The 26358-nt window shown below is 32.3% G+C and overlaps 1 protein-coding gene across 6 annotated transcripts in view; it reads left to right on the top strand.

The window, feature by feature from the left end:
- LOC100923239 (fibrillin-2-like) overlaps positions 1 to 26358 on the top strand; it is a 117817-nt gene that overhangs the window by 57444 nt on the left and 34015 nt on the right. For 5 of the 6 annotated variants that reach the window (XR_004234188.1, XR_004234189.1, XM_031968608.1 and 2 more), the window contains 10 exons: positions 5745 to 5873; positions 6338 to 6457; positions 9360 to 9485; positions 13175 to 13327; positions 17052 to 17117; positions 17333 to 17458; positions 19502 to 19621; positions 20710 to 20820; positions 21629 to 21760; positions 25214 to 25339. Coding sequence is in view for 4 of the 6 variants with exons in the window: in XM_031968608.1 (XP_031824468.1) it covers positions 5745 to 5873; positions 6338 to 6457; positions 9360 to 9485; positions 13175 to 13327; positions 17052 to 17117; positions 17333 to 17458; positions 19502 to 19621; positions 20710 to 20820; positions 21629 to 21760; positions 25214 to 25339 (1209 nt within the window). In the remaining 2 variants the exon portion in view is untranslated. The remainder of the gene's footprint in view (positions 1 to 5744; positions 5874 to 6337; positions 6458 to 9359; positions 9486 to 13174; positions 13328 to 17051; positions 17118 to 17332; positions 17459 to 19501; positions 19622 to 20709; positions 20821 to 21628; positions 21761 to 25213; positions 25340 to 26358) is intronic. The other variant, XM_031968605.1, reaches the window with a different exon arrangement.

Raw genomic sequence — 26358 nt, 5'->3', positions numbered from 1 at the left:
TATTGTTGTTATAAGATAGAGAAGTTAATCATCTTTGGTATCATTTTTAAGTATCTAAGTAAAGTAAGAATGATTATATTCATCATAATTCGAAGGAAACTAGAAGCATAATGCTATATTTTGTGCTTTTTTAGATTCTTGGAAATGTTTCTTGGAAACAACCCCATCAAGATTATTCACTTACAGCATTATTCTTTGAATTTTACCTTTTAAATGTATATGATGTGACCATTTTGACTTGGAGATCAGTCAGATGCATTAACATTTTTGCATCAATATTTTGTAATTTGTAATTTTCTTTCTCTGTGTTGGCTATTCCTGGTTTAGGTGTCAGTACTATATTTGTGTCATAGAAGGAATTTGGCAGTATTATTTCTTTATTTCCCCAAATAGTTTATATAGTATTAGAATTAAATGTTCTTTAAATGTTTAGTAGAATTCACTGGTGAATACATCTTGCCTTGAAGATGTTTTCTTAGGGAGTTCATTAATGATTTGATCAATTTTCTTTTTCTAAAATGGAACCATTTAAGTAATTTATTTCCTCTTCTGTCAAGATGGTCAATTTATATTTTTGTAAATATTCATCCACTTAAATTAGGTTTTCAAACTTGCTGCAATGAAGTTGGAAAATAGCTCCTAATTATTGCCTTAATTTCTTTGTCTTTAGTGGTAAATTTACCTTTTGATTTTTGATGCTGGTGCTTTGTTTTGTTTTGTTTTTCCTTTCCCTTTTCTAATCACATTAACCAAAGGTTTATCTATTTTGTTGGGGGTTTTTTCAAAAAAAGCAATTTATTCAATAATTTTCTTAGTTCCAATTTTATTAATCTTGCCTTTTGAGTTGAATTTCTAATTTGGTGTTTATGGGTTTTAATTTGTTCTTTTTCTAGCTTTTTTAGTTGCATTCCCAATCCATTGATCTACTCTTTCTCTATTTTATTCCTGTTGCTATTTAGAGATATAAAATCTCCCCTAAGATCTGCTTTGGCTGCATCCTATAGGTTTTGGTATGTTGTCTTATTGTCATTCTCTTGGATGAAATTATGGATTGTTTCTGTGATTTGTTTTTTGACCCACTCATTTTTAAGAATTAGATTATTTAATTTCCAGTTGGTTTTTAGTCTATCTCTCTCTGCCTGTTTATTCAATATAATTTAATTGCATTGTGGTCTGAAAAGGAAGCATTTACTATTTCTGTTTTTCTACATTTGATTGTAAGCCCTAATACAATAATCAATCTTTGTATAGGTTTCATGTACTGCTGAGAAAAAGGTGTATTCCTTTTTGTCCCTATTCAATTTTCTCTAGAGGTCTTATCATATCTAGGTTTTCTAGGCTTCTATTAACCTCCCTAATTTCTTGTTTATTTTGTGGTTAAATTTGTCTGATTTTGAGAGTGAGGTCCTCTACTAGAATAGTTTTGCTATCTATTTCTCCCTGTAACTTGCTTAAAACTTCTGTAGGAATTTGCCTGCTCTACCACTTACTGCATACACATTTAGTATCTTTACTATTTCATTGTTTACAGTACTCTTTGTCCTTACCTTTTTTAATAAGATCTATTTTTGCTTTTGCTTTATCTGAGATCAGAATTGCCACCCCTATTTTTTTTTTTTTTACTTCAGGTGAAGCATAATAAGTTATTTTCCTGCCTTTTACCTTTACTTTGCATGTGTCTCTGTGTCAAATGTGTTTCTTATAAACAATATATTGTAAGATTGTTTTCAATTCTATGGAAGAGTTCATCACATTCACTTTCACAGTAATGATTACCAGCTCTGTATTTCCCTTCATCCTATTTTTCTCTCTTTCCATTCTGTCCCTGGTCCTGTTTGTTTTTTTACCCATTCCACCCACTATCTTATCTTCTTATCTTACCCCTTCTCTTACCTTTTTGCTTAGTGTTTCTGCCTTCCCTTCTATCCTGCCCCTACCTTTTCTTTCCTCTTTATCCTCCTACTTTTTATAGGGTTAGAGAAAATTTTATTCCCAACTAAATGATAAAAGTTATTCCCTCTTAGAGCCAAAACTGATGAGATTAAGCTTCAGACAATGCTCAGATCCCCTCTCCCTTTTTCCTCCCTTGAAATAGATCTTTTGCATTTTTATTTGAATTAATTGTCCCATTATATCTCCTCTTTCCTCTTTTTCCAGTGCAGATGTTTTTCTACCCTTTAATGTCTTTTTCTTTGATGCAATCACATCAGAGTTCCTTCACAACCACACCCTCAAATGCTCCCCTTTGTCCTAGTGACAGTTTTCAAGAGTTATAGATATTGTTTTCCCATCTAGGGATATAAACAGTTTAACCATTAAATAATATATATTTCTCCCTATTTGCCTTTCTACTTTTCTCTTGAGTCCTGTGTTTGTAGATTAAAATTTCAGTTTAGTTCTGGGTTTATTTGTTTTTTTTTTTTTTTTAATAGAAATGATTGAAAATCTCTTACTTCATTGAAGCTACATTGTCTCCCCTGAAAGATGATACTGAGTCTTACTGAAAAGTTAATTCTTAGTTGTAACCCTAAGCCCTTTATCTTCCAGAATATGGTATTCTAGGCCCTCCAATCCTTTATTGTAGAAGCTGCCAAATCTTGGGTAATCCTGACTGTTGCTCCTTGATATTGAATTGCCTTTGTCTGGTAGCTTGTAGTATTTTTTCCTTCAGATTGTAGTTTTGGAATTTCACAATAATGTTCCTTGGGTAATCCTGACTGTTGCTCCTTGATATTGAATTGCCTTTGTCTGGTAGCTTGTAGTATTTTTTCCTTCAGATTGTAGTTTTGGAATTTCACAATAATGTTCCTTGGGTAATCCTGACTGTTGCTCCTTGATATTGAATTGCCTTTGTCTGGTAGCTTGTAGTATTTTTTCCTTCAGATTGTAGTTTTGGAATTTCACAATAATGTTCCTTGGGTAATCCTGACTGTTGCTCCTTGATATTGAATTGCCTTTGTCTGGTAGCTTGTAGTATTTTTTCCTTCAGATTGTAGTTTTGGAATTTCACAATAGTGTTCTTTGTGATCAATGGATTCTTTCAATGAGAATTCTTCCCTCTGTTTCTAGAATATTATGGCAGTTTTTCCTAATGATCTCTTGAAGAATGCTATCTAGGCTCTTTATTAGTCATGGCCTTCAAGAAGGCCAATAATTTTTAAACTGTCTCTTCTGGATCCATTTTCCAGGTCAGCTGTTTTACCAATGAGGTATTTCATATTTTCTTTCATTTTTTCACTTTTTAGTTTGACTGATTCGTATTGTCTTACAGAGTCATTAGCTTTGATTTGCCCTGTTATAGTTTTTAATGTGTGATTTTCTTCAATTAGTTTTTGCCTCTTTTCATTTGGTTAATTCTAATTTTTAAAGAGTTTTCCCTTCAGTTAATTTTTCCCCTTCCTTTTCAAAGATCTTGACTCTCATGCATATCTCTCATTTCTTTTCTCATTTTTTCTTCTACCTCTCTTATTTGCCTTTTAAAGTCTTTTATAGCACTTTCAAGAAGCTTCTCTAGGTTTGAGACCAATTCATATCATGCTTTGAGATTTCTTCTATGGACAGTTTGATCTTAACTAAGTTGATGTTTTGGTCTGCCCAATCACCAGAGTGGCTTTCTGAGGTCAACTTTTTCTTTTAAACTTTTAAGGTGAAACTGCTCCTGTGGTAAAGTTGTCCCACGTTTCCTGTGCAGCTCTGAGCCTTGACTTTGAGCACAGGGGCATCTTGTGTTTGCAGGGGACAGCTTTGCCTGCTTTGTTCAGGAAACAGCCTGGTTTTCCAGTGTTTGCCTTCTAAGCTGGTACTGAGAGCTACCCCATTGATTTGGTCTTCCAGTCCTGAGGATCTCAGTTGATTTTCTGTGTGTGATAAAGATAAAGACCCTTTCACCAGCTTTCCCACAGTCTACATGAGCTACTCTAAACATCTTTTTCATCCCAGTGCGACTGACCTTTCTTGAAATTTTTCCAGTCTATTTGAGTTGGAGAGTGGTTTCATTCCCTCAGACTCTGTTCAGAGGCTTGGTTTCATTTGGTTTTTTAGGGAAACTGGAGAGCTCAAGCAGCTTCCTGGCTTTACTCTGGAAGTTGGGAATAGTATTTTTTGGTCTCATTTGGGCCTATTTCTTCATTTTTAAAAATGATTGAGTATTCCCCCAAGAGCTTTTACTTGCATGGACTAATCCATCATATTAACCACCTTAGAAAATTAAAGCATTTTGGTATTTTTATTTTTGGGTCAATATTTCTAATTAATTTTGTATTCAATTAAAAATATTCTCTTTTTTTCCTACTATTCTCCCAATTGAAAGAAAGAGAAACAAACCACTTGCAACAAATATGTATAAGTAAGCAAAACACATAATATCTGTCTATGTCCATTTTGGTATTTTTATAAAAATAATTCCTTGAAAGGCCTTGGGTACCACTGGGATTCCCCAGATCATGTTTTGAGAACTGTTGATTGAGAGGAAAGAGTTCTGGTTGTGGAATTAGGAAGATCTGAGTTCAAATTATGCCTCAGAAACTTATTAGTTAATGTGATTTTTATGCTCTCTGAACCCCATTTTCTATATTATAATCTCTCTAGTCCTTAGTTTCTTCATCTGTTAAATTAGGTACCTTCCAACTGTATATTTGTAATCCTTTAATTCATTTCTGTTTGATTTTGAAATACAGGCTGTCCTTATGTTTTAAAATTTAGTATGTCCCTTAATTGTTTTGTTCTCCTCCAAAAAAAACCAATTGTATTAGTAGTGGTTAATGGCCCCAAGCTATATAATTATGAAAAAAAAGAAGTTGAAAAGTTTTCATTTATAATAAAAAATAAATTTTAAGACCCTTTTATACAATTTAATGAGTATTTCAGCTTTCTTGTATTTTCCAAAGATTTTCAGAGTAAACCCTTTGTCACCATTACATCACTTGTCTTAATCTATGCTCCTTTTTGTGATATTCAGATTAAATTGAGATTATCATTGATTCTCTAACTTCTGTTCATTAATTCCCTACTGTGCTAGAAAATGTAACCTGGGATGAGGTAGATGGAGGACTTACTTCTCCTTTTTATGATTCTCTATTCTTGGTTGTTCTTTTACTTGTTGTATTCCTGTTTCTATACCTTTTTTTTTAAATTACATGTTAACAAAGGCTTAAGAGCATTTTATTCAACTTCCACCAGGTGGTCCATGAATTATAGTTTCTGATATCCCTAGTATGATAGGGTGCACTTCTAATAACAATACACTTTTAAAAATTGCTGATCTGGCACTAACTCTCATCTTTGGTGAAAAGCAGAACATGTTAATATTCTTACTTTCCAAATCTACTGTGAATTTAGCAAATCTATAAATTCCATATATAATCCAGGATATTCTGTGTAGTACTTACTTTTATATAGCTAGAGTTCTTTACCAGAGTAATGGTTAGTAATTTGTTTTACTGTACATCCTATTGGAAACAGAGTAGTGAAATTTTCATTTTAGATTATCAAATTAAAATTTTACACATCTCTTTCCCCCCTAAAAATAAGATTTATTAGAGAATAAAGGATTCCTCCTTTAGCTTCTAATGCCAGAAACCAACACTTGCTTTCCTAACTGTAAAATTTTAAGTTGCAGTCATTTTAATGAATATGTTAGGTGTACTATGGCATATATTTCAAATTTCTAAATAATTATCCCTAAAAGTTTTTTGCTCCTATGAGTTAATTATTCATGAAAGTTATTATATTCTGCTTTCTTACAGATATAGATGAGTGCAGTTCATTTTTTGGACAGGTGTGTAGAAATGGACAATACTTTAATGAAATCAGTTCTTTCAAGTGTTTGTGTAATGAAGGATATGAACTCACTCCTGATGGCAAAAATTGTATTGGTAAGTATTCCAAAACTACTCACTAGAAAGATCCTTCACTTAAAATAAAGAAAATGCCTTTTTTAAAAAAAATGATTCCGAATATATATATATATATGTGTGTGTGTGTGTGTGTGTGTGTGTGTGTGTGTTAGAATTTTTATTTGAACCAATAATTTGACAATTGGAAGTATAGAATAGATAAATAGTAGATAGATAGATAATTAGAAAAATAGAATAGTATAGTCAAAGCTTGAGGCTACCCTGTCTCCATGAAAAGATATAGAGAAAGTAAGCTAATAAAAGGATCCTAAGACCAAGTAAGAAATTTGCTATCTATATGCCTAGAGTTTTTAACTCAAATGACTAACTTGCTATAACTCTGTTAGTATCGTTTTGCAATATCTGTCATATATTTAAACTCTTTCTCCCTCTTTTTCTCTCTCTCTCCCTGTCTTCCTCTTTCCCTCTCTTGCTCCCTCAAGATACTAATGGATATGTAACCTTTCTGGGCTCTTGTTCTCCTGGTGCCTGTCAGAACCCAGAAGGATCATTTCGATGCATCTGTCCTTCAGATTATGAAGTAAAAAGTGAAAATTCCATTGGTAAGGCCAATTTTTTTTTCTGATTCTTTCATCAGTCCTAAGACTATATGGTATGCACTATAAAGGAAATAAGCTAAAAATCAAAGCAATGGAAAGTTTTAGTTTCAAAGAATAGTGATGGCATGCATCATACTTGCATAAAACCAGTAAAGTCTCTTAAACTTTCAGGGAAAAATTGTATATAGTCTGACTAGAAGAAAGTTCACAAAATTCAAACCATCTCTACTACTATCTTAAGGGGCTATAGGATGAGTTCAGGGAAAATTAGTACCTCTGATCTTAGGGTTATCAAGCCCTTTTTCAGCATTGCTTTCCATCTTTGGTGTCCATCTAATTCACCCAACTCTTAACTATGTCTTCAAAAAGCTGCAGAATGCGCAGAGGCCATATCATAGTAAACTGTTTTCAGCTAACAGGTTAAAACTAGTTGAGGGTAATTGAGCAGTTTCAAATCCTCTAATCAGTTAAGATGTATCTATTTCAAACTTGTGAAACCTTACCCTGCCTGAATGGACAGATGAGAATAATTTCTTCCAATAACCATAAAGGCAGCTGCAGAAGGCTCTGTTGAATATTAAACTTGGTTAGACATCAAAAATATCAAAATCATCCACTGCATCCTGAGACATCACCAATCATCTTGACTTCCCTTGCCACTGGACTTTGACTCTGGAAGAGAGAGTAAGGCCAATTACTTTGTACAACTATGTCTTAATTAAATAAATACTTATGTTTAAATCAAGAGACATCACCTATATCATTTTATGCTTATTACCTACTTCAAAATGATATGATAGGCAAATGACAAAGCAACATTTTGAATACACTCTGAATTGTAGTCACAATCATACACAATCATGCACAATCATGCACATAGGATCATCTTCTCACTGGACTGAAGCAGCAGTGAGATTTGGCAGCCTTCTGGCTATCTGATCTGTTTTTTTTTTTTTTTTTTTGAAGGACTAAACTGCATGCTTCCTGGAATGAGGAAGCAACTAGAAAAGGTGCCATAAAATAGAAGACAAATTTTCAAAGACAATTCCACTCACTGTTGGTACATGGAATTGTGTGCATACATATGGACAATATGAAATCCAATATATTTGAAAGACAAATGATTCTTCTTGTGAGAGAATTCAGTGGGTATTGCATCCAAATTGTAGGTCAAAGTGAAATAAAGCTGACAAAAGCCAACTTATTTAAGCTAGAGCTGAAGATAAAATTTTTTGAGGTAGTCACAAAATATCAACAATCTACATTAAAAGAGCATCCTAAAGCTGACATTAGAATTTTCACTCAAAACTAATCTAATCAAGAAGCTTGTAAGGCCAACCAAAAAACCCATTTTCTCAATCATTAATGGAGTGAAGCAGGGGTGTGTGCTTTCTCTGATGCTTTTCTGCATGATATTTTCAGCAATGTTTGTCACATGTCTTCAGTGAGGATGAAAATGACATCAAGGTCAGCTACTGCATTGGTCATGGATTATTTAATTTGAAAAGGGACAGTTGATACATGATTTTTTGTTCCTAGATGATTACGCACACAATGTAGCCTCTGATACTGAGATATATCAAAGTGTGGATCAGTTCTCTGCTGCTTGTGCTAATTTTTGGAAGAGAAGGCTGTTTTCTAAACATCTGTCTCATTTCAGCTGAAATTCTACTTGAGCTCTTTAACAAAGTTTCCTTGTTGTACTCACCCTAATTTCTGGGCTGAGGTGACTTTCCCATTGGAGTTAGGATCAGAGGGTTTTCCACTGAAAGCAGGATTGCGTCTGCCCCACGTTGGGCACCAAAATGTAGTGTTCTTTTCCCTTAAACGTAATGTTTTCTGGGAGCAGGTTTCTAGGGGAGCTTCCAGAGGCAGCCTTAGTTTCAGTTCTGTGTAATAATCACCTCAAATGCAGCCAGGAGTTCAGATCCTTTATTGTTTCTTCCAAAATAGCCCCTTAGTTTTCTTAGAGGCCTATCTCTCTCCTTGGTTCCAAGAGCTCTTGCTGCTAGTCTTTTGCCTCTGCCAGCTTCAGCTTCTCATCCCTCTGAATCCAAAGCCTCTCAATCTCCCAGAGTGCTCCCAGTGGGGTTGTCCTTTTATATGCTCTTTTAGAGGTATGAACTCAAAGGTTGACTCCTTCTCCAAGAGTGGGATTGTGGGAGCTGTGACTTGTGAATCTCCTCCACTGAACTTGTGAATCTCCTGGACTTGTGAATCTCCTGACTGAATCCTGACTTGTGAATCTCTTAGAGTGCCTATCATTTCCAATGACTTAGCACCTTGTAAGACTCCTAACACAGACTGGAACTGAGTTGCCCAGGAGAAAACTTTAAAGTGTAAGTCAAGAATTTCCCTACAATTTAGAATCTGGGACTTTTCAAGAGCACTAAGAGATTAAAGAATCCATAACAAGATTATACACTATATATCAGAAGCTAAATTTGAACCCCAGATTTTCCTGAATTTGAAATGAGTTTTCTATTCATTATGGTTCATTGTATGTAGCTTATGTGTATGTGTGCATGCATATGTTTTGTGTGTTAGCAAACATTTTTGATTTTGAAGCAAGAAGAGTAACTTGAAGAATTGATATAATCTATATTTTAAAGTGAAAATAGCATTTATGTAGAGCATTGAAGTCTGTAAAATACTTCATATAAACTCATTTGATCTTCACAACAAACCAGCCTTATGAGATAGGTGCTATTATTCTCATTTTATAGATGAGGCAAAGTGATTTGCCCAGGATTATAAAATATCTGAGGCTCCAAATGCAGTTTTATCCACTTGCCACCTCTTTTGTTTGTTTGTCCTTTAGTAATCTTAGGCATCAAATATACAATATTTTAGGAAGCATCAGAAAAGTTACAAAATTAACTTATTTTTTCCCCCTATTTTATAGATATAAGTGAATGCAATGAAGATCCCAACATCTGCCTTTTTGGCTCTTATACAAATTCTCTAGGGGGTTTCCAATGTGTCTGCCCCACAGGTTTTATATTGTTTGACAAGGGACAGAGATGCTTTGGTAAGCTTTGAAATTATGATGGTGTTAATATTGACCTTTTTTCTAACTGCTTAATTTCATAGTAGATTCTTGTTTCCAATAATGCAAAGACATACCTAAACTACACCCACTACAATTATTTTATGCAATTCCTGCCCATGTTTTCAATATTTTCTCCATAGAAAATATAGACTAACTGGGTTTCTTCTGATTCTTTTCAAAATCATCTTATTCTTAATATAAAACCAGTCCATTTTATGCAATAATATAAATATATATGTGACATATATATGCATTATATATATTCACAGAAGCTTATACATATAATATCTTTCATCATACTACTCTTATTATTAATATGATTAACCTGATTATTCCCACAATAGAGCTTTCCTTTGCGAAATCCATTGGCCATTAGGTATGTGTTATAATTAATTAAAATAATTATTATTCTTTTTTGGTCACAATGTTGCATAATTTATAGTTATTTATTAAGGTAACAAGCAGTTTAGAGATTATTGAAAACAGTACATGGTTTTCATAACCTGTCATCCTGACACTCAACTCTGAGTCTACTAACATTTCTCTAAGATAATCAATGAATTGCAAATCCAGACATATATCATACTCTAGTCAGTACCTACTACTTTTCAACTTTATTTTGCCACTGTTAAAGTTTAAACGAAATTCGTTTACTATATTCTGGAGGCTTTATGTTGTTTAATTAAACATTTAGTACGATGGCATCTGTACATAAGAGCATCTAACTAATCTAATCTAAAATAGGAAATACTTGTTTTGTTTGAGATTTGCACAAAACTACTTTCAAGACTCTGGTGACATTTTAGGAGTTCCTCCCAATTTTAAATCTCAATAGATATAAGTATTTAGCAAATCACCAATGATAAGAGCTGTGATTTTAATATTCAGATGTTATGCCTAAGCCTTCCAGGTTACCTTTTGTTCTATTGAGTCAAATACTACTTTAAAATTAAGAAATACATCACATTTAAGATTTATATTCTGTATATATTTTGAACATTTGTGTGACTATACATTATTTGCTATAGAAAATCATCTGAAAACATCTTTACATCAAATATATGCTTAAGATAGTCATATCTCATTTTCATAATGGTGTTTTGAAAAAACAAAAAAGCATGTTAGATATTTTATCCATCATCTTTTATTTATATTTCTTTTGTAACATTTCCTTGTATTATATCTTGATAACAAACCTCCAGTCATTTCTAAAATTTGTATTAGCTAATTCATCAATTCTTGCTGAGAAAAAAGTGGCAGAATAAGAAAAGGAATTTTTGTCTTAGCTCCCTAGCACACTCCTTCCACAACAACCTAGAAAACAACCCAGAGTAAAACTAAAGTTTAAAAAAACTTTTTAAAAAGAAGAGAAATGTGAATGTCTCACAGGAAAAAGCAATTGGCCTAGGAAATAAATTGAGAAATGATTTAAGAAATATTACATTACCCTAATTCCATGAATGAAAAATAAAAGAGCTACATATCATATTCTAAGAAATTATTTAGGAAATTTTAAATATTTCTCATCATGATCTCTCTATACAGATAAAAGGTCCCAGCAAAAGAAATAAACAACAACAACAAAAAAATAAAACAAACAAAAATGATTAGAACTAGACCCAGGGCAAAGTAGAAATTGGAAGACTATATTGTTTATCTCTTGAAAAAAATACCAAAACGAAAACTCTAAAAAATACTATATCCAAAATCTAGAACTCTCAAATCAAGGAGAATATATACCACAAGTAGTCAGAAAGAAAAAAAATAATCAAATATTTATGAGGCTTACTCAGATACACAGATTTAGCTATTACCAGCTCTTTATATCTAATTTCCATCTTATGATACATAAGATTTGTATGAACTGATCCACAGTGAAATAAATACCACCAAAAGAACAATATACATAATGACTACCACAATATAAATGAATCGATTACCATAAGACTCTTTGAATAAATGAAAAACACATTGTTAAGATTAAACATAAAAATAAGCTGCTGCCTTTGCAGCAGACAAGGATTTGAGGTAAAAATATATACGTTGTAAGTTGTCATTACTGTATCAGTTTTTATTGTCTTTTGTTAGAAGAGAAGGGTTCAATCTGGAGATGATGAAATATTTTATTTCATTTTTCTTCCAGAAATTATTGTTGTATAAAAACAAAAGACATCAATAAAATATATTTTATAATCACTTTTTACTGAGATCCTGATTTTATCTGTGTAGAGAGCTTCCTGTGAAAAATATGCTTTATTAATACAAATTCACACAACTTTACAGCAAGAAACTGATGGAAGTCAGCTACAAAATATCACCAACAATTTATAAGAAAGGAGTGGCCTAAATGATGAAAATCTATCAGAAGAACTTAAGTTTAAAAAAAGAGGGGGAGAAAATAACAAAAAAATCCAAGTGCTATCCTAGTATAAAAAGAATGTCTGTATACCTAAAGAAAGGTCTCTAGCATAAAGGGTAGAGATGAAGCCTTTAAAGTAAGACATACCTGGGAATTACAGAAATTAAGAAAAATAAAGTCTTCACTTTTTTAGAAAACTACATAAGCAAGATCCATTATCCTTTGAACTACTGTTTTTAAACAGCTAAGTGACATGGGGCAGCTAGCCTTGAAGTCAGGAGAACCCAAATTCAAATCTGACCTCAGATACTTAATATTTTCTTGCTGTGTGATCCTGGACAAGCCACTTCACCCCAATTCAGCAAAACAAACAAAAATGTCTTGGTTTCTTTTGTTTTTTGGCAAATTGACTAATTTGGAAACCCATTTTTATGATTTCATATATATAACGCATATCATGTTTCTTGCCTTCATAGTGGGTGAGGGATTGGAGAGGAAAGAGAATTTGGAACTCATAAATTTTTAGTTTTGAAAAAAAAAATAAACTAGTGTGAAGATGAAAAATACTGTTTAAATTTTTTGATATTGTACTTTTTAAAATGACCATCGTGGTTCACTTTTATAACTTTATTACTAGAAATTTTCAATATATTTTCAAAATTTATATAGTGAGGTTTAGCTTTCTAGGTGATTTACTTCACTGAATGATACATTGTATTTTTTAGATTTATACTCTTGTAGGAGAAAGGTATTTTTTAATAGGAACAGTATGACTGATAAAAAAAAGAGATACATAGAGATAGACTAGCTTTTTTTTTTGTTTTAGGAGTTTAGAAGTTCTTTATGTATCACTTACTGTAGCCATTGTAATCAACTTCATGATGAATTTCTCTGAAGGTTATACCTAAGACAAAATTATGTCCAAGCTTGAGCATTTCTAGCTTGATAACTTCTATTAACACATATAACCTACTATATTAGCCTCCAAGAAATAAGATTCCATGTACCGATAAGGCATTAGAATAAGACTTGAACAAATATTACTTAATTTTATTTACAAAAGTCTTCATTTTCTTGTAAAATTTCACAAAGCAAGCAATTAGAGGTTATCATTTGTCATAGAGTAAGATATTATTATGAAAACAAAAAAGTATATGATTTGGTCATTCCAAATAATGTTTTTAAACTGCTATACTAAACTGTATCCAATTAAAAAGCTTACTCCCTTTCTTCAAAGATATTTGCATTAGAATATTTTATAATAGTTTCCTAAATAACTGAAATGTTTTTACATTTTTTAACTGCTTAGATACCTGCCAGAGCTTTTGCTTCAAAAATTTTGAGAATGGAATGTGCACAGTAGCAAAAGCTTTCAATACCACAAAGACAAAATGTTGTTGCAGTAAGATGCCAGGAGAGGGCTGGGGTAACCCTTATGAAATGTATCCTAAAGATGATGAAGGTATGATTTTAAAATAATAAGATTTTTGAATGAGAGAAAACCATGTGAACTGTTTTTTCCCTTTTTTTTGGTAAAATATATGTTAAATTCGATATATGTATACATATTTATACAGTTATCTTTCTGCACAAGAAAAAATCGAATATAGAAAGAAAAAAAACCTGAGAAGGAAAACAAAATGCAAGCAAACATCAACAGAAAGCATGAAAATGCTATGTTGTGGTCCATGCTCAGTTCCTACAGAGATCTCTCTTGGGTGTATATGACTTTCTTCATCACTGAATAATTGGAACTGGTTTCAATCATCTCATTGTGAGAGCCATGTTCATCAGAACTGATCATCATATAAGTCTTGTTCTTGCCATGTAATTTATTCAGCCATTCTCCAATTGATGGGCATCTGTTCAGGTTCCAGTTTTGAAGCCACCACAAAAAAAGGGCTATCACAAACATTTTTTGCACATGTGAGTTCTTTTTCCTACTTTAAGATCTCTTTGGGATATAATCCCAGTGGAAACACTGCTGGATCAAAGGATATACACAGTTTGATAACTTTTTGAGGATTCACAGTTCCACCAACAATGTATCAGTAGCCCAGCTTTCCCACACCCCTACAACATTCATCATTATCTTTTCCTGTCATCTTAGCCAATCTGACAGGTGTGTAGTGGTATCTCAGAGTTATCTTAATTTGCATTTCTCTGATCAAAAGTGATTTGGAGCACCTTTTCACATGACTAAAAGTTTCATATCTTTTGACCATTTATCAATTGCAGAATGGTTTGATTTCCTATTAATTTGAGTCAATTCTCTATATATTTTAGAAATGAGGCCTTTATCAGAATCCTTAAATGTAAAAATGTTTTCCCAGTTTATTGCTTCCCTTCTAATCTTGTCCGCATTAGTTTTGTTTGTACAAAATCTTTTTAACTTAATATAATCAATTATCTATTTTGTGATCAATAATGATTTCTAGTTCTTCTTTGGTCACAAATTCCTTCCTCCATAGATTGAGAGACAAACTATCCTATGTTCTTCTAATTTGTTTATAATATCATTCTTTATGTCTAGATCATGAACCCATTTTGACCTTATCTTGGTATACGGTATTAGGTGTGTGTCAATGCCTAGTTTTTGCCATACTAGTTTCCAATTTTCCCAGAAGTTTTTTGTCAAATAGTGAGTTCTTAATTTGAAAAGCTGGGATCCTTGGGTTTGTCAAACAGTAGATTACTATAGTCATTGACTGTTTTGTCCTCCAAACCTAACCTACCTATTCCATTTATCAATTACTCTGTTTCTTAGCCAGTACTAAATGGTTTTGATGACCATTGCTTTATAATACAGTTTAGATCTGATACAGCTAGGCCATATACATTTCCTTTTTTTTTTTTTTTATTATTAATTCCCTTGAAATTCTTGACCTTTTGTTCTGCCAGATGAATTTCTTGTTACTTTTTCCTAGGTCAGTAAAAGTTTCTTGGGAGTTTGATTGGTATGGCACTAAATAAATAGATTAGGTAGTATTGTCATCTTTATTATTTTCACTCAACCTCTCCAAGAGCACTTGATTTTTTCCCAGTTGTTAGATCTGACTTTATTTGTATGGAAAGCGTTATGTAATTTTGCTCATATAGTTCCTGCCTCTCCCTTGGCAGATATATTCCCAAATATTTTATCATATCAACAGTTATTTTAAATGGAATTTCTCTTTGAATCTCTTGCTGTTAAATTTTGTTACTGATATATAAAAATGCTGATGACTTATGAGGATTTATTTTGTATCCTGCAACTTTGCTAAAATTGTGGATTATTTTTAATAGTTTTTTAGTTGATTCACTAGGATTCTCTTAGTATATTATCATATTATCTGCAAAGAGTGATAACTTGGTGTCTTCATTACCTACTCTAATTCCTTTAATCTAGCATTTCTAATACAGTATTGAATAGTAATGGTGATAGTGGGCAACTTTGTTTCACTCCTGATCTTATTGGGAATGGTTCTAGTTTATCCCCATTACATATGATGCTTGCTGACAGTTTTAAATAGATGCTTCTGACTATTTTAAGGAAAAGTTCATTTATTCCTATATTCTCTAGTTTTTTTTTTTTAATAGAAATGGGTGTTGGGTTTATTAAATGCTTTTTCTGCATCTATTGAGATAGTCATATGGTTTTTGTTAATTTGGTTATTGATATAGTCAATTATGTTAATAGTTTTCCTAATATTGAACCAGCTCTGAAATCCTGGTATAAATCCTACTTGGTCATAATGTATTATCCTGAGGATGATTTTCTGTAATCTCTTTTAAGATTTATTTAAGATTTTTGCATCAATATTCATTAGGGAGATTGGTCTATAATTTTCTCTCTGTTTTCATCCTTCCTGGTTTAGGTATCAGTTCCATGTCTGTGTCATAAAAGGAATTTGGTAGAATTTCTTCATTCCCTATTCATTCCCTATTTTTTCAAATAGTTTATATAATATTAGAGTTAATTGTTACTTAAATGTTTGGTAGAATGCACATGTAAATCCATCCTGTCTATGGTGAGAGTTCTTTTTGTTTTTCATTTTTTTTAAAGACTTGAGATCTGTTCAATGCAAAAGAGAGATAACTGCTCTAATTTGCCCTGGGGCAGTTCTGCTGATTAATTTCCAGTGCTGGGTAATAGAGGATAGGTCTAGTGTTCTGCTGGGGCTCATTTTACAAAATGGCTCTCTTTTACAAAAGGCAAATCTGCCAAACCACCTGATTGCAACCAGGACAGAGTGGCTTAAGAGGCTCACAGAAGATTCACAGGTGTGTGGAAGCGACAATGCTCTGACTTCTTCCCCTGATTTCCCTATGCTACAGTCTGGGTTTGGCAGACTGTCCCCTTGCCTAATTGAAATAGACCTGTTCTGAAGTTCTTTTAGAAATGTGTTGTACTACAAATATTTGTGGAGTCTTTGACTTCAAAACCAATTTAGAGGTTTAATCTGCTGTTGGTTTGAGAGAAGGTTAAAGGAGGTTACACAGAGTCATGTCTGCTCTCCACAATCTTCCATGTTAACTGCTAAAATAAAATTATTTCCTAAGGAACCTAAATAGGTGTTTTTCACTGAATAATATGGACAACTTGCATAAATGTATATGTAATATGCAACTCGGTGATTAATTAAATGTCAGAATTATTGTCTAAATGTCAGAATTATCTGTCTTCAAAAGGAAGAATTTGGGAAGCACTGGAATAGAGGGAAAGAAACAAATTAAGTTACAGATTTCATTAAACTTTTCATTAGGGTATTGCACCACAAAATAACTCATAAAACAAGAAGTCTTATATTGAAAAGCTGAATTAACACAAAGATTTTCATAGATCTTTTTGCATTGTAGAGAAACAGCAGAGGTAAATTGGTTAGTTTGCAGCAAATTCAGAATCATCAGGCATGCTTCTTTGAATGAAAAAAAGAAAAATATAAAGCAAGATGGAAAGATGGAATGCATGGAGTTGATATGTACTGGAGAAGTCTTTGTTTAAAATATTAGTTCCTCATTCAGATATATTGATATATTGGTGTTAGATTTTTTTTTTTTAATTAACACATAGAAGAAAATCAAGAAAAAATTTCAAATACACATTATTTTGAAATTGTAAATTAGAAGCAAAATAAATTTGTTTTTTTTAAATACTATTCAGTATTCAGGATAATTTGGAATTCTTATACAATATTTCTCTGCAGTTGCTTTCCAGGATTTATGTCCATTTGGCCATGGAATTTCCTCTAGCCTTCATGATTCACAGGAAGGTATTTAATTTTATTTTAGCAAGAAATCACAAATTCTCATTTAATAATTGCATATTCCTCCATTACTCCACAGAGTACATATAATTAAAAAATTATGATGCTATGTTTGAATAGTAGCACAACTTGTATATCTTTTAACATCTGAAAATTTGCTTGAGCCCATCCAATTTGTCAATTGAAAAAAAATATAGAAGCTTGGGAATTCTGTTTTTCAGATGTCATTGAATGTCTTGAAAGCCCAGGCACTTATTTAAATGGTCAGTGTATCAACACAGATGGATCATTTGGCTGTGAAAGCCCCATGGGTTACAACCTGGATTATGCTACAGTACATTGTTTGGGTAAGTGTTAATTCACAGAATGACATGCTAGAATGGAAATGGGACCTTAGAATTTACAAAATCTCAAGATATAAAAAACCCAGTTCCTATATTCTCTTTTTTAAAAATTCTTAAATTTATTTTTAACACATATTGCTTTATGAATCATGTTGGGAGCGAAAAATCAGAGCAAAAGAGAAAAACCATGATTAAAAAACAGAAAAAAGAAGTGAATGTAGCATGTATTGATTTACATTTAGTCTCAGTTCTTTTTCTGGATTCAGATGGCATTTTCTGTCCAAAGTCTATTGGAATTGCTTTAGATCACTGAACCACTGAGAGAGAACCAAGTTTTTCAATGTTAATCATCTCATATTCTTGCTGTTATTGTATATAATGTAATCCTACATTCTCTAATCCAAGATTCACCTTGCAATAATTCCAACTCAAGGTAATCTAACCTTTACTTAAAGACTTCTGATGAGAGGAAACCCTATAGTACATCAGTATTAAATATGTGCAAGTTATTAGTGATAAAAAGCAAAAAAAAAAAAAAAAAAAGGCAGCTTACACTACTTCTATCTACTTTTGCATATCTCTAATTGTTATATCATCTAGTTCAATCCTTTATTTTATATATAAAAAAATGGTATAGAAAGGCAAAATGAGTTTTCTAAGAACAAATGTTCTTAAGTCATGAGATGGAAATTGAACTTCATTTTCAGTTTTCTGTTTTTCATTTCATCTTTCTACAACTATACATGCTTAAAATACACTTTTTCCAAGTCTAAAAAGAGATCTGCCAAGCACTCAAAGTTAGCAGTTTACCTGCTCCTTTATTCTCCTGTCCAACTCTGTTTATATTCATGTGGACCAGATAATTACCTAAATTCTGGCCTCAAAAGTACATTACAAAACTTACTACACAATCCAATTTACCTCTCCAATATTCTGCATACTGGAGATACAAAAAGAGAAACAAATGTCCTGTCCTCAGGGAATTTATGGAGGGATAAGAAACAAATAGATTAAACAACAAGATAAACATCATCTTTCAATCACATTGTGAAGAAAGATTGGAGATTCAGGAAACAACAAATTGACCACTTTCATTAGAATATAAAAATAAAAATATAAAGAGGAGTTATATAAATTAAATCTAGCTGGAGGCAGCTTGTGAAAGTACTGTGTTAGGAATTTATATTTTATCCTAGAGTCAAAAGAGTGATATGGAAGACTATTGAGCAGGGGTAGTGATATGGTCATAATTTGTTAAGTACAGGTCAATTCTCTGAGAGCCTCCACAGCTGTGGATCATAGCATCTGAAGGAGTTGCAGGGCAGCCAGTGTTGCAGACTGGTAGTGAAATAAATTGGAGGCAAAGGGAAAAGGAGAGAGGTCAGACAACACAATCAATACCCTCTCAGTCAGAGAGGTCAGAGAACAGCAATTGCCTCTCAGTCTCCTTGTATCATCCTCTCACATAAGGAGATGTGGGTAGGATCTCCAGAAGCCACTGTTAGGTGGTTCCTGTGTTACAATAATATGTCTTTTAGAAGGATTATTTTGACATCTGTGTAAAAGATGCTTTAGAGAAAGAAGAGACAGGAATCAAGGAGACTTTGAATTGTTCGAAGACTGTTGCAAGAGTTGAATGAGAAGTTCTGAGGGTCTAAAATATCTTAATTACATAAAATATGTATATAATATATTTAACATATAAATTATACACACACATATATGTTATAGAAATAAAAAGTATGTAAGAAGCATTGTGAAGGAGGGTTGGATAGAACAAGCTCTATAAAATTGTCAGAGATGCCAGACTTACCCCATTCTTCCTCTGTTTTGTCAAAAGTCATCATTTCCATGAGTACAGAAATATGTATATACATAAGTATAGTGCTCATGCTCAACTAATATATTATGTGATGACATATTAGCATATACTCAGAACCATTTATTCTACTTCCTCAAGAGAGTGCATCAATTCTCCTCCTCAAAAACTTGGGTGTGGAAGTGTATAGGCCTTTAATAATAATTTTTTTTTAATTTATCTTCCAGATACAAATGAATGTTCAGTTGGGAATTCATGTAGAAATGGGGCATACATTAATGTTATTGGAAGTTTTGAATGCAATTGCAATGATGAATTTGAGCCAGGTTCCATGATAAATTGTGCAGGTAAGCTTTTATTTTCTTGTCCTTTGTTTTTAGGTAGGAGAAGATCTGTGATTTCAATAACATGTTTGACTATATAAAAATTCCTTTCAACTGATGCAGACCAATAATTCTCTGAGAAGAGACTTGTCTACCAATCAGAGAGTTAATGTCTTAAAATCAAGATATGAATCTAAATCTTTGATTACAAGAAGTATCTGTGTGCTACATCATGTTGTCTCTCAAATTTTAGTTATTTAAATATCATTCACATATTTAAAAAAACACCTATGAAGATAACTCTCTGTATATTAATAGATATAGCCAGTCCTCTCAATATCAATAATTTTCAGTGGACATGATAGATTATATTGTCACATTGTACAAGTTTAAAAAAGGTAAATAACATACTGAAAATCACATCATAAGTAATAGACCAGGAGTTTGATATAAGGTATTCTGACTACTCACTCAGTGTCCTTCCCATTACACCAGTGGAAAAGGTTTTTTAAAGGTCTGTGTGGTTAATCCATAGCTTCTACTCAAAAAGAGCTGTTCAGTTGATGCCACCATCATTATATCATTTAATCTACATATATTTTATCTCATCTCTTTATATGAAAGATAAATATATATATCTTTATATATATCCTACTGATGTAGCCTCTCTATAAATTGTTTTACAAACACAGATTCTCAGTGTTGACAATTTATTATGTGAAATTGCTGCAGTGTTCCTTCTTCCTTTGGTTACCATTTTCAAAAGTAAACACAATTTATGACTCAACTAGACTCAGTCAAATTTAATTTGACATTTATTAAATATATGCAGGATTAGTCACTGAGAGACATAAAAGTTATATAAAGTATAATTGCTGGCTCTGGTGTATCTTATAGTATCTCAAGTAGAAGATAAGATTACTTATAGAGATAATTGTAAAACAATAATTTATAATAACAATCTGACAGGTGCTAAAGAGTATTTTATGTGATCTAAATGGAAGAAATTCAACATTATTTGAATGACAGAGTACAGTGATCAATCTCCATTTAATTAAATAAACCATTATATTGAGAACATAAAAATAATTTGCCTTTTTATCACTGTTCAGAAATCAACGAATGTGTCCCAAATCCACTGTTATGTGCTTTTCGCTGCATAAACACCTTTGGTTACTATGAATGCACTTGTCCTGCTGGCTATGATCAAAAGATGAGTAAAGGTAATGATATTTAATAAGTAAAATTTTATAAGTAAACTCTAAACGTATACTTAATTTCTTCTTTTTTTAATTTTCTTTTATTACATGTTCAAACAATTTTTTAAAAAAAATTTTTAATAGCCTTTTATTTACAGGTTATATGTATGGGTAACTTTACAGCATTGACAACTGCCAAACCTCTTGTTCCAATTTTTCCCCTCCTTCTCCCCACCCCTCCCCCAGATGGCTGGATGACCAGTAGATGTTAAATATATTAAAATATAAATTAGATACACAATGTGTATTCTTAATTTCATGAAAACAACTTTAATCTTGACAATACCAATTGTGACCATATTGGAAATGTAGCTCTTCAAATTCTTAAATAAATTTGCCTTAAAGTGATTTTCATATTTGCTTTCATACAGTATGTCATTGATTAAATAGTCCTGAACATCTCAACATCTGATGTTTCCCTAATTACTTTGATTAAATTCAATCAGAGGGAAATTGTGGACTGGGGTATTATTATAGAACTGTTACTATGCAATATTGATATATTCAAAATAAAGTCAGTTGCACTCTTCTTCGTGCCTTTAAAAGGTTTTAGAAAGTTGTGTAGAAATCTGGCAAAAGTGCTCTTTCTGAGATTTTTTTGGGAAAGGTGGGAGTCTTATTTCCTTGGTCTCACACGACATAGCTTACAAGGGAAAATACAATTTTACTTGATAGAATAAAATAATAATTTTTTTAAATGATTATGCTTCAACTTTGAACATGAACCTACTGTCAGGGATCTTTTTTGTTAATATGAAGTATTTTCTTACAGATCTAAATGAATGTGTTGAAGGTTTACATGACTGTGAATCTAAAGGCATAATGTGTAAGAATATGATTGGTACTTTCATGTGTCTCTGTCCCACTCTACTGATCCAAAGACCTGATGGGGAAGGTTATATAGGTAAGGTTTGGAAAAAGACATTGATAATTATTTTTCTAATAAAGATAGAAAGAGAAAATAACAAATCAGGTAGCTAAGTTTAATAAAATATGGCTCTTGCATAGAGAGACAGTAGTCACTAAATAGGAGCCAATAATATAAATAATAAAAATTGCTTTTTCTTACAATAAGTAAGCATTTTGCTAAATCTTCAAAATTACAGCATTCTACTATTTCCTCCTCCTATTTTTTAGCCATTCTTAGTAAACTTAGTAAATGTTGGTTGCTGGTTCCTTTTGCAAATTATTTCCTCTTTAAGTTAAATATTTTCAAGTATTTCAAAGGTGTATACTATATCCAAATTCTTTGTTTTTTTTGTTTTTTTTTGTTTTTTTTGGACGAGGATCCTCAGATAAATTTGCTAACAAACTGGTAGTTAACATTTCAGGAAATGTCATTTTATTTTTCTCATTAGTTCTTCCAAATTCTAGCCTACAAAGGCATAAAAACTGCTTCAAACAAAATGTCCCTGGGGACAAAATAAATGTAATTTAATATTTAGTTAAAAGATTATTATTTTAGGATTTTCCATGTAGATCTTCTTAAAATGCTAACATATTTTATTCAGGCACAATACTATTAAGAAATTATTTATGAGCAGCAGCTAGGTGGTGTAAAGATTAGAGCACCAACTCTGAAGTCAGAAGAACCCAAGTTCAAATGTGACCTCAGACACTTAATACTTCCCAGCTGTGTGACCCTAGGCAAGTAGTAACTTAACCCCTATTGCCTTAGTGCAAAAAAAAAAAAAAAAAAAAAAAAAAAAAAGAAGAAGAAGAAGAAGAAAAATTATTTGTGGTGGAGCCAAGATGGTGGATTAGAGAGAGCAACTTAATTGAACTCACTGAACATTCACTTCCTAACAACATTAAAATAACACCTTAAATCAAATTTTGGAGTAGTAGAGTCAACAAAAGATCAGGGTGAGACATTTTTACAGCCTAAGAAAGCTTAGAAGATTGAGGAAACAACTTTGACACAAGGGTGGAGGCCTATCTAGATAAATATTACAAATTGTATTCAGAACTGTTCATCTTTTGTTTCCTTGTAGGTTTTCTTTTGTTCTGTGCTGTACACATTTTACTTATAACATTGATGAATTCCTCTAACCCAATTCTAGGTTTCGGAATCATTTTCTTAAGATAATAGTTCTCATTTTCTTCTATGTTGTTCTTTGAATTTTTTTTTTTTTGAACAGGTGACCATTTGACTTACTCGTTGAGGTAGGAGAGACTTTTAAAAAAAATTCAGTTCCTCTGACTAGTCTTCCAATTCTCATAGCAACTTTCTCTTTTGCCTACTCATTTTTTTTTTTTAATAAGAGCTTGTTATTGTAATTATCTCCAGTCCTATGGTGTGAAAGATGGTGCCTCTGGCCTCAGATTTCCCTCTAGCAGATTTTCCTCTAGTTCTTTCCTCATCCTCAAGCCCCAAGCCAAGAATTATACTCTCATGTAAGTGTCCATGCCAGCAATATCCCTACTCCACTGTTTCTGTACTCACTGAATTTGTGTTGGTTCCTTCTTGTCCAGGGCCTCATCTTGGCATGGTGTTCCTTAGGACAGTTCCCCTCAGAGACATCCAACTCCCCACACTGTCTGGGAGGTGAAAATTCATGTGTCTTGGAGCACAGACTACCTGCCAACTAGCTAGCCCAAAGGGATTGCTTGCTGCTTCAGTAGAACTAGCATGGAGGTCTTTACACTTCACAAAGTCCAAATCTCCATCCTGATATCTTCTCTGATTGTCATGCTGTTCTTTTCTATGTCTTTTTTATTTGTACAGTTTTAAGTTAGCCCTTATAGACTATTTTGTCTAATTTGTGGAGATATCTGGAAAATGTACAAATTTCTGACTTAATCTATCACCTTTCCAGAATCCTCTCCCAACAATATGGTTGGTTGGTTTTGTTTGTTTTAACAAGAGACACCCTTGAAATGGAAAGATACACATAGTTAACCCTGCCAAGGTTGTTAAAAAAAATTGAAGCTTAATCTAATTTTCTTTAAAAAAAAATAAAATGGGGCAGTTAGATGGCACAGTGATGGAGCACTAGCCCTGAAGTCAGAAGAAACTAGAGTTTAAATCCAGCCTCAAGACACTTACTACTTCTAGCTGTTGACTCTGGGCAAGTCACCAAAAAAAAAAAAAAAAAAAAAAAAAAAAAAAGAAAAGAAAAGAAAAGAAAAAGGGAAAAAAAAGTATGGGATAGCCATCATGATCTTAGACAAAAGAAAAATCAAAGAAAAAAAATTTTAAAAAGATAACCAGGAAAACTACATTTTCCTAAAAGATAAAATATGCAATAATACCCCAAAATTTTAAATTATTTCCTCTAATAAAGGCCTTATATACTCTATACTGATATACTGAGTATAGAATTATTGAAATTTATAAAAATGAGATAAAGTTTGTAAATGGTGAAAAGAGATGAATAAAACAATTTCCATATGAAATCAGATATATAGTAATATTAGGCAAACAAAACAAATCTTAGATACCATTTCATGTCTAGCAATGACAAATTCTAGAGGGAATAAAAGAAAATCAATACATAAATAAACTTTTGGTGGAGTCGAGAATTAGTCTTAACTATGTTGGAGCCTAAAGGGATTAAAACTCTGCATACCCTTTGATTGAGCAATGCCACTACTTTATGTATACTCCAAAAATCAAAGAAAAAAGGAAAAACACGTATATGTACAAATATATTTATAGCAGCTTTTTTTGTGGTATCAAAGAATTGAAAATTGAGAAAATGACCACAAATTGGGGAATGGCTGAACAAGTTGAATTAAATGACAAAGGGGATGATTTCAGGGGAATAAAAGTGAGAATATCTATGTGAACTGATGCAAAATGTAAAGAGGAGAACCAGGAGATCATTTTATACAGTAACAGCATTATTGTAATGATGATCAACTGTGAAAGACTTAGTTACTCTGATCAATATAATGATCAAAGATAATTCTGAAGGACTCAAGATAACACTAAAATCTACTTCCAGACAGAGAACTGATGAATTCTGAGCGCAAACTGAAGTATAATTTTCTCACTTTATTTTTCTTGCCATTTTTTTTTTTTTTTTGCAAAATGGCTAACTTGGAAATAAGTTTTGCATAATTTCACATGTATAATTGACATAGTGCTTGCCTTATCTCAATGGGTGAGAGATGGGATTGGAAGGTGGGTAACAATTTGGAAATCAAAATTTGAAAAGATAAAAGTACTTAAAATAATAACTTTTTAAAAATAAGAAATTATTTATCTGTAATTTGTTGATAATGTACCTAGCAAAGCTGCTAACTCAAAATGGGAATGCCAAAACAAAACTTTAGGTCACTATACTTTGCCAAAATTTTTTGATTATCAGAGTTACTATCTCTATTTTGTTTCCATGATATTTTTCTGAAGATGAAAATGAATACTGGATGAAGTCAGGAAACTGTGAAAATGGTCATTGTATTAACATTGTTGGGAGCTACAGGTGTGAATGTAATGAAGAATTCCAGTCAACTTCATCAGGCATTGATTGCCTTGGTAAGTTGATGTAAGAAAATACACACACACACACACACACACACACACACACACGCACACACACGCGTACACACACACATGTCTGAACATATAGAATTAATGTAAAATATGTACAAGGTTGTTAAATGTATTGACTACACTAAAAATGCAAGCTTTCTGACCTCAATTAGGCTCTCATTGCTTCATGGAAGTTCTTCTAATCATCTGTAACTGATCTGAAATTGATCACCTACAATATATAGCACAATGACAGTTCCACATACCCTGTCCCCTCAAGTCACTGATTCCATTGCCATTCCCTGATCTGTTGGCAAATTACATTACTTCTCTAAAAAAAAAATGTCATGAGCTCTCTTATTACTTCAAGTTTGATTTGCATAATGCTATAATAACAATTACTATTAGATTTCATCCCTTCCCATTTGCAATAGTTGATTTTTCTTTTTTATCATTCAAGTTATTTGGGATGTAAAAGAGATTGACAACCTAGATTAAGTCATTTGCAGCTGGCTTCTTAACCTGAACTGCAATTGATTGCCTTATGAGGGATGTAGAAACAATGTATAATCATAGATTACAAGAAAAGACCAATTAATAGAAACATAAAGAATATACTAAAATATTTTTGCTTCCTGATTAGAGAAGCAGAAGATCAACTAGAATTCTTGCTGGTGTTCTTCATTCTACTCTTAATAGGCTTTGCAAAATTAAGTCTTTGTTGTAGGAACTAAATGATACTAGAAAAATCACATAAGAAAATATAGAATGCTATTTTGTCATAGTACCATACGAATAAAACCAGTCTATCCCCAGGGGTTGATGAAACTAGACATTCAGATCAAGGTACTTGGAACATATCAGGGAGGCAGTACTATATTGTTTATAAACTCAACAATCATGTTAAAGCAGATGTCCTTTTAAATGAACACTTAATGAATTGAATGAACTTATTGAATGAATACTTATTCATTAAAGCACATATTCCATACTTGGAGAATTTGAAAATAAAACAATAGTTC

The sequence above is a fragment of the Sarcophilus harrisii genome, chromosome 1 (genome assembly GCF_902635505.1).
Source record: "Sarcophilus harrisii chromosome 1, mSarHar1.11, whole genome shotgun sequence".
Classification (NCBI taxonomy): Eukaryota; Metazoa; Chordata; class Mammalia; order Dasyuromorphia; family Dasyuridae; genus Sarcophilus; species Sarcophilus harrisii.
Note: the sequence above shows the minus strand (reverse complement) of the source record. Positions and strands in the feature narration are given on the sequence as shown.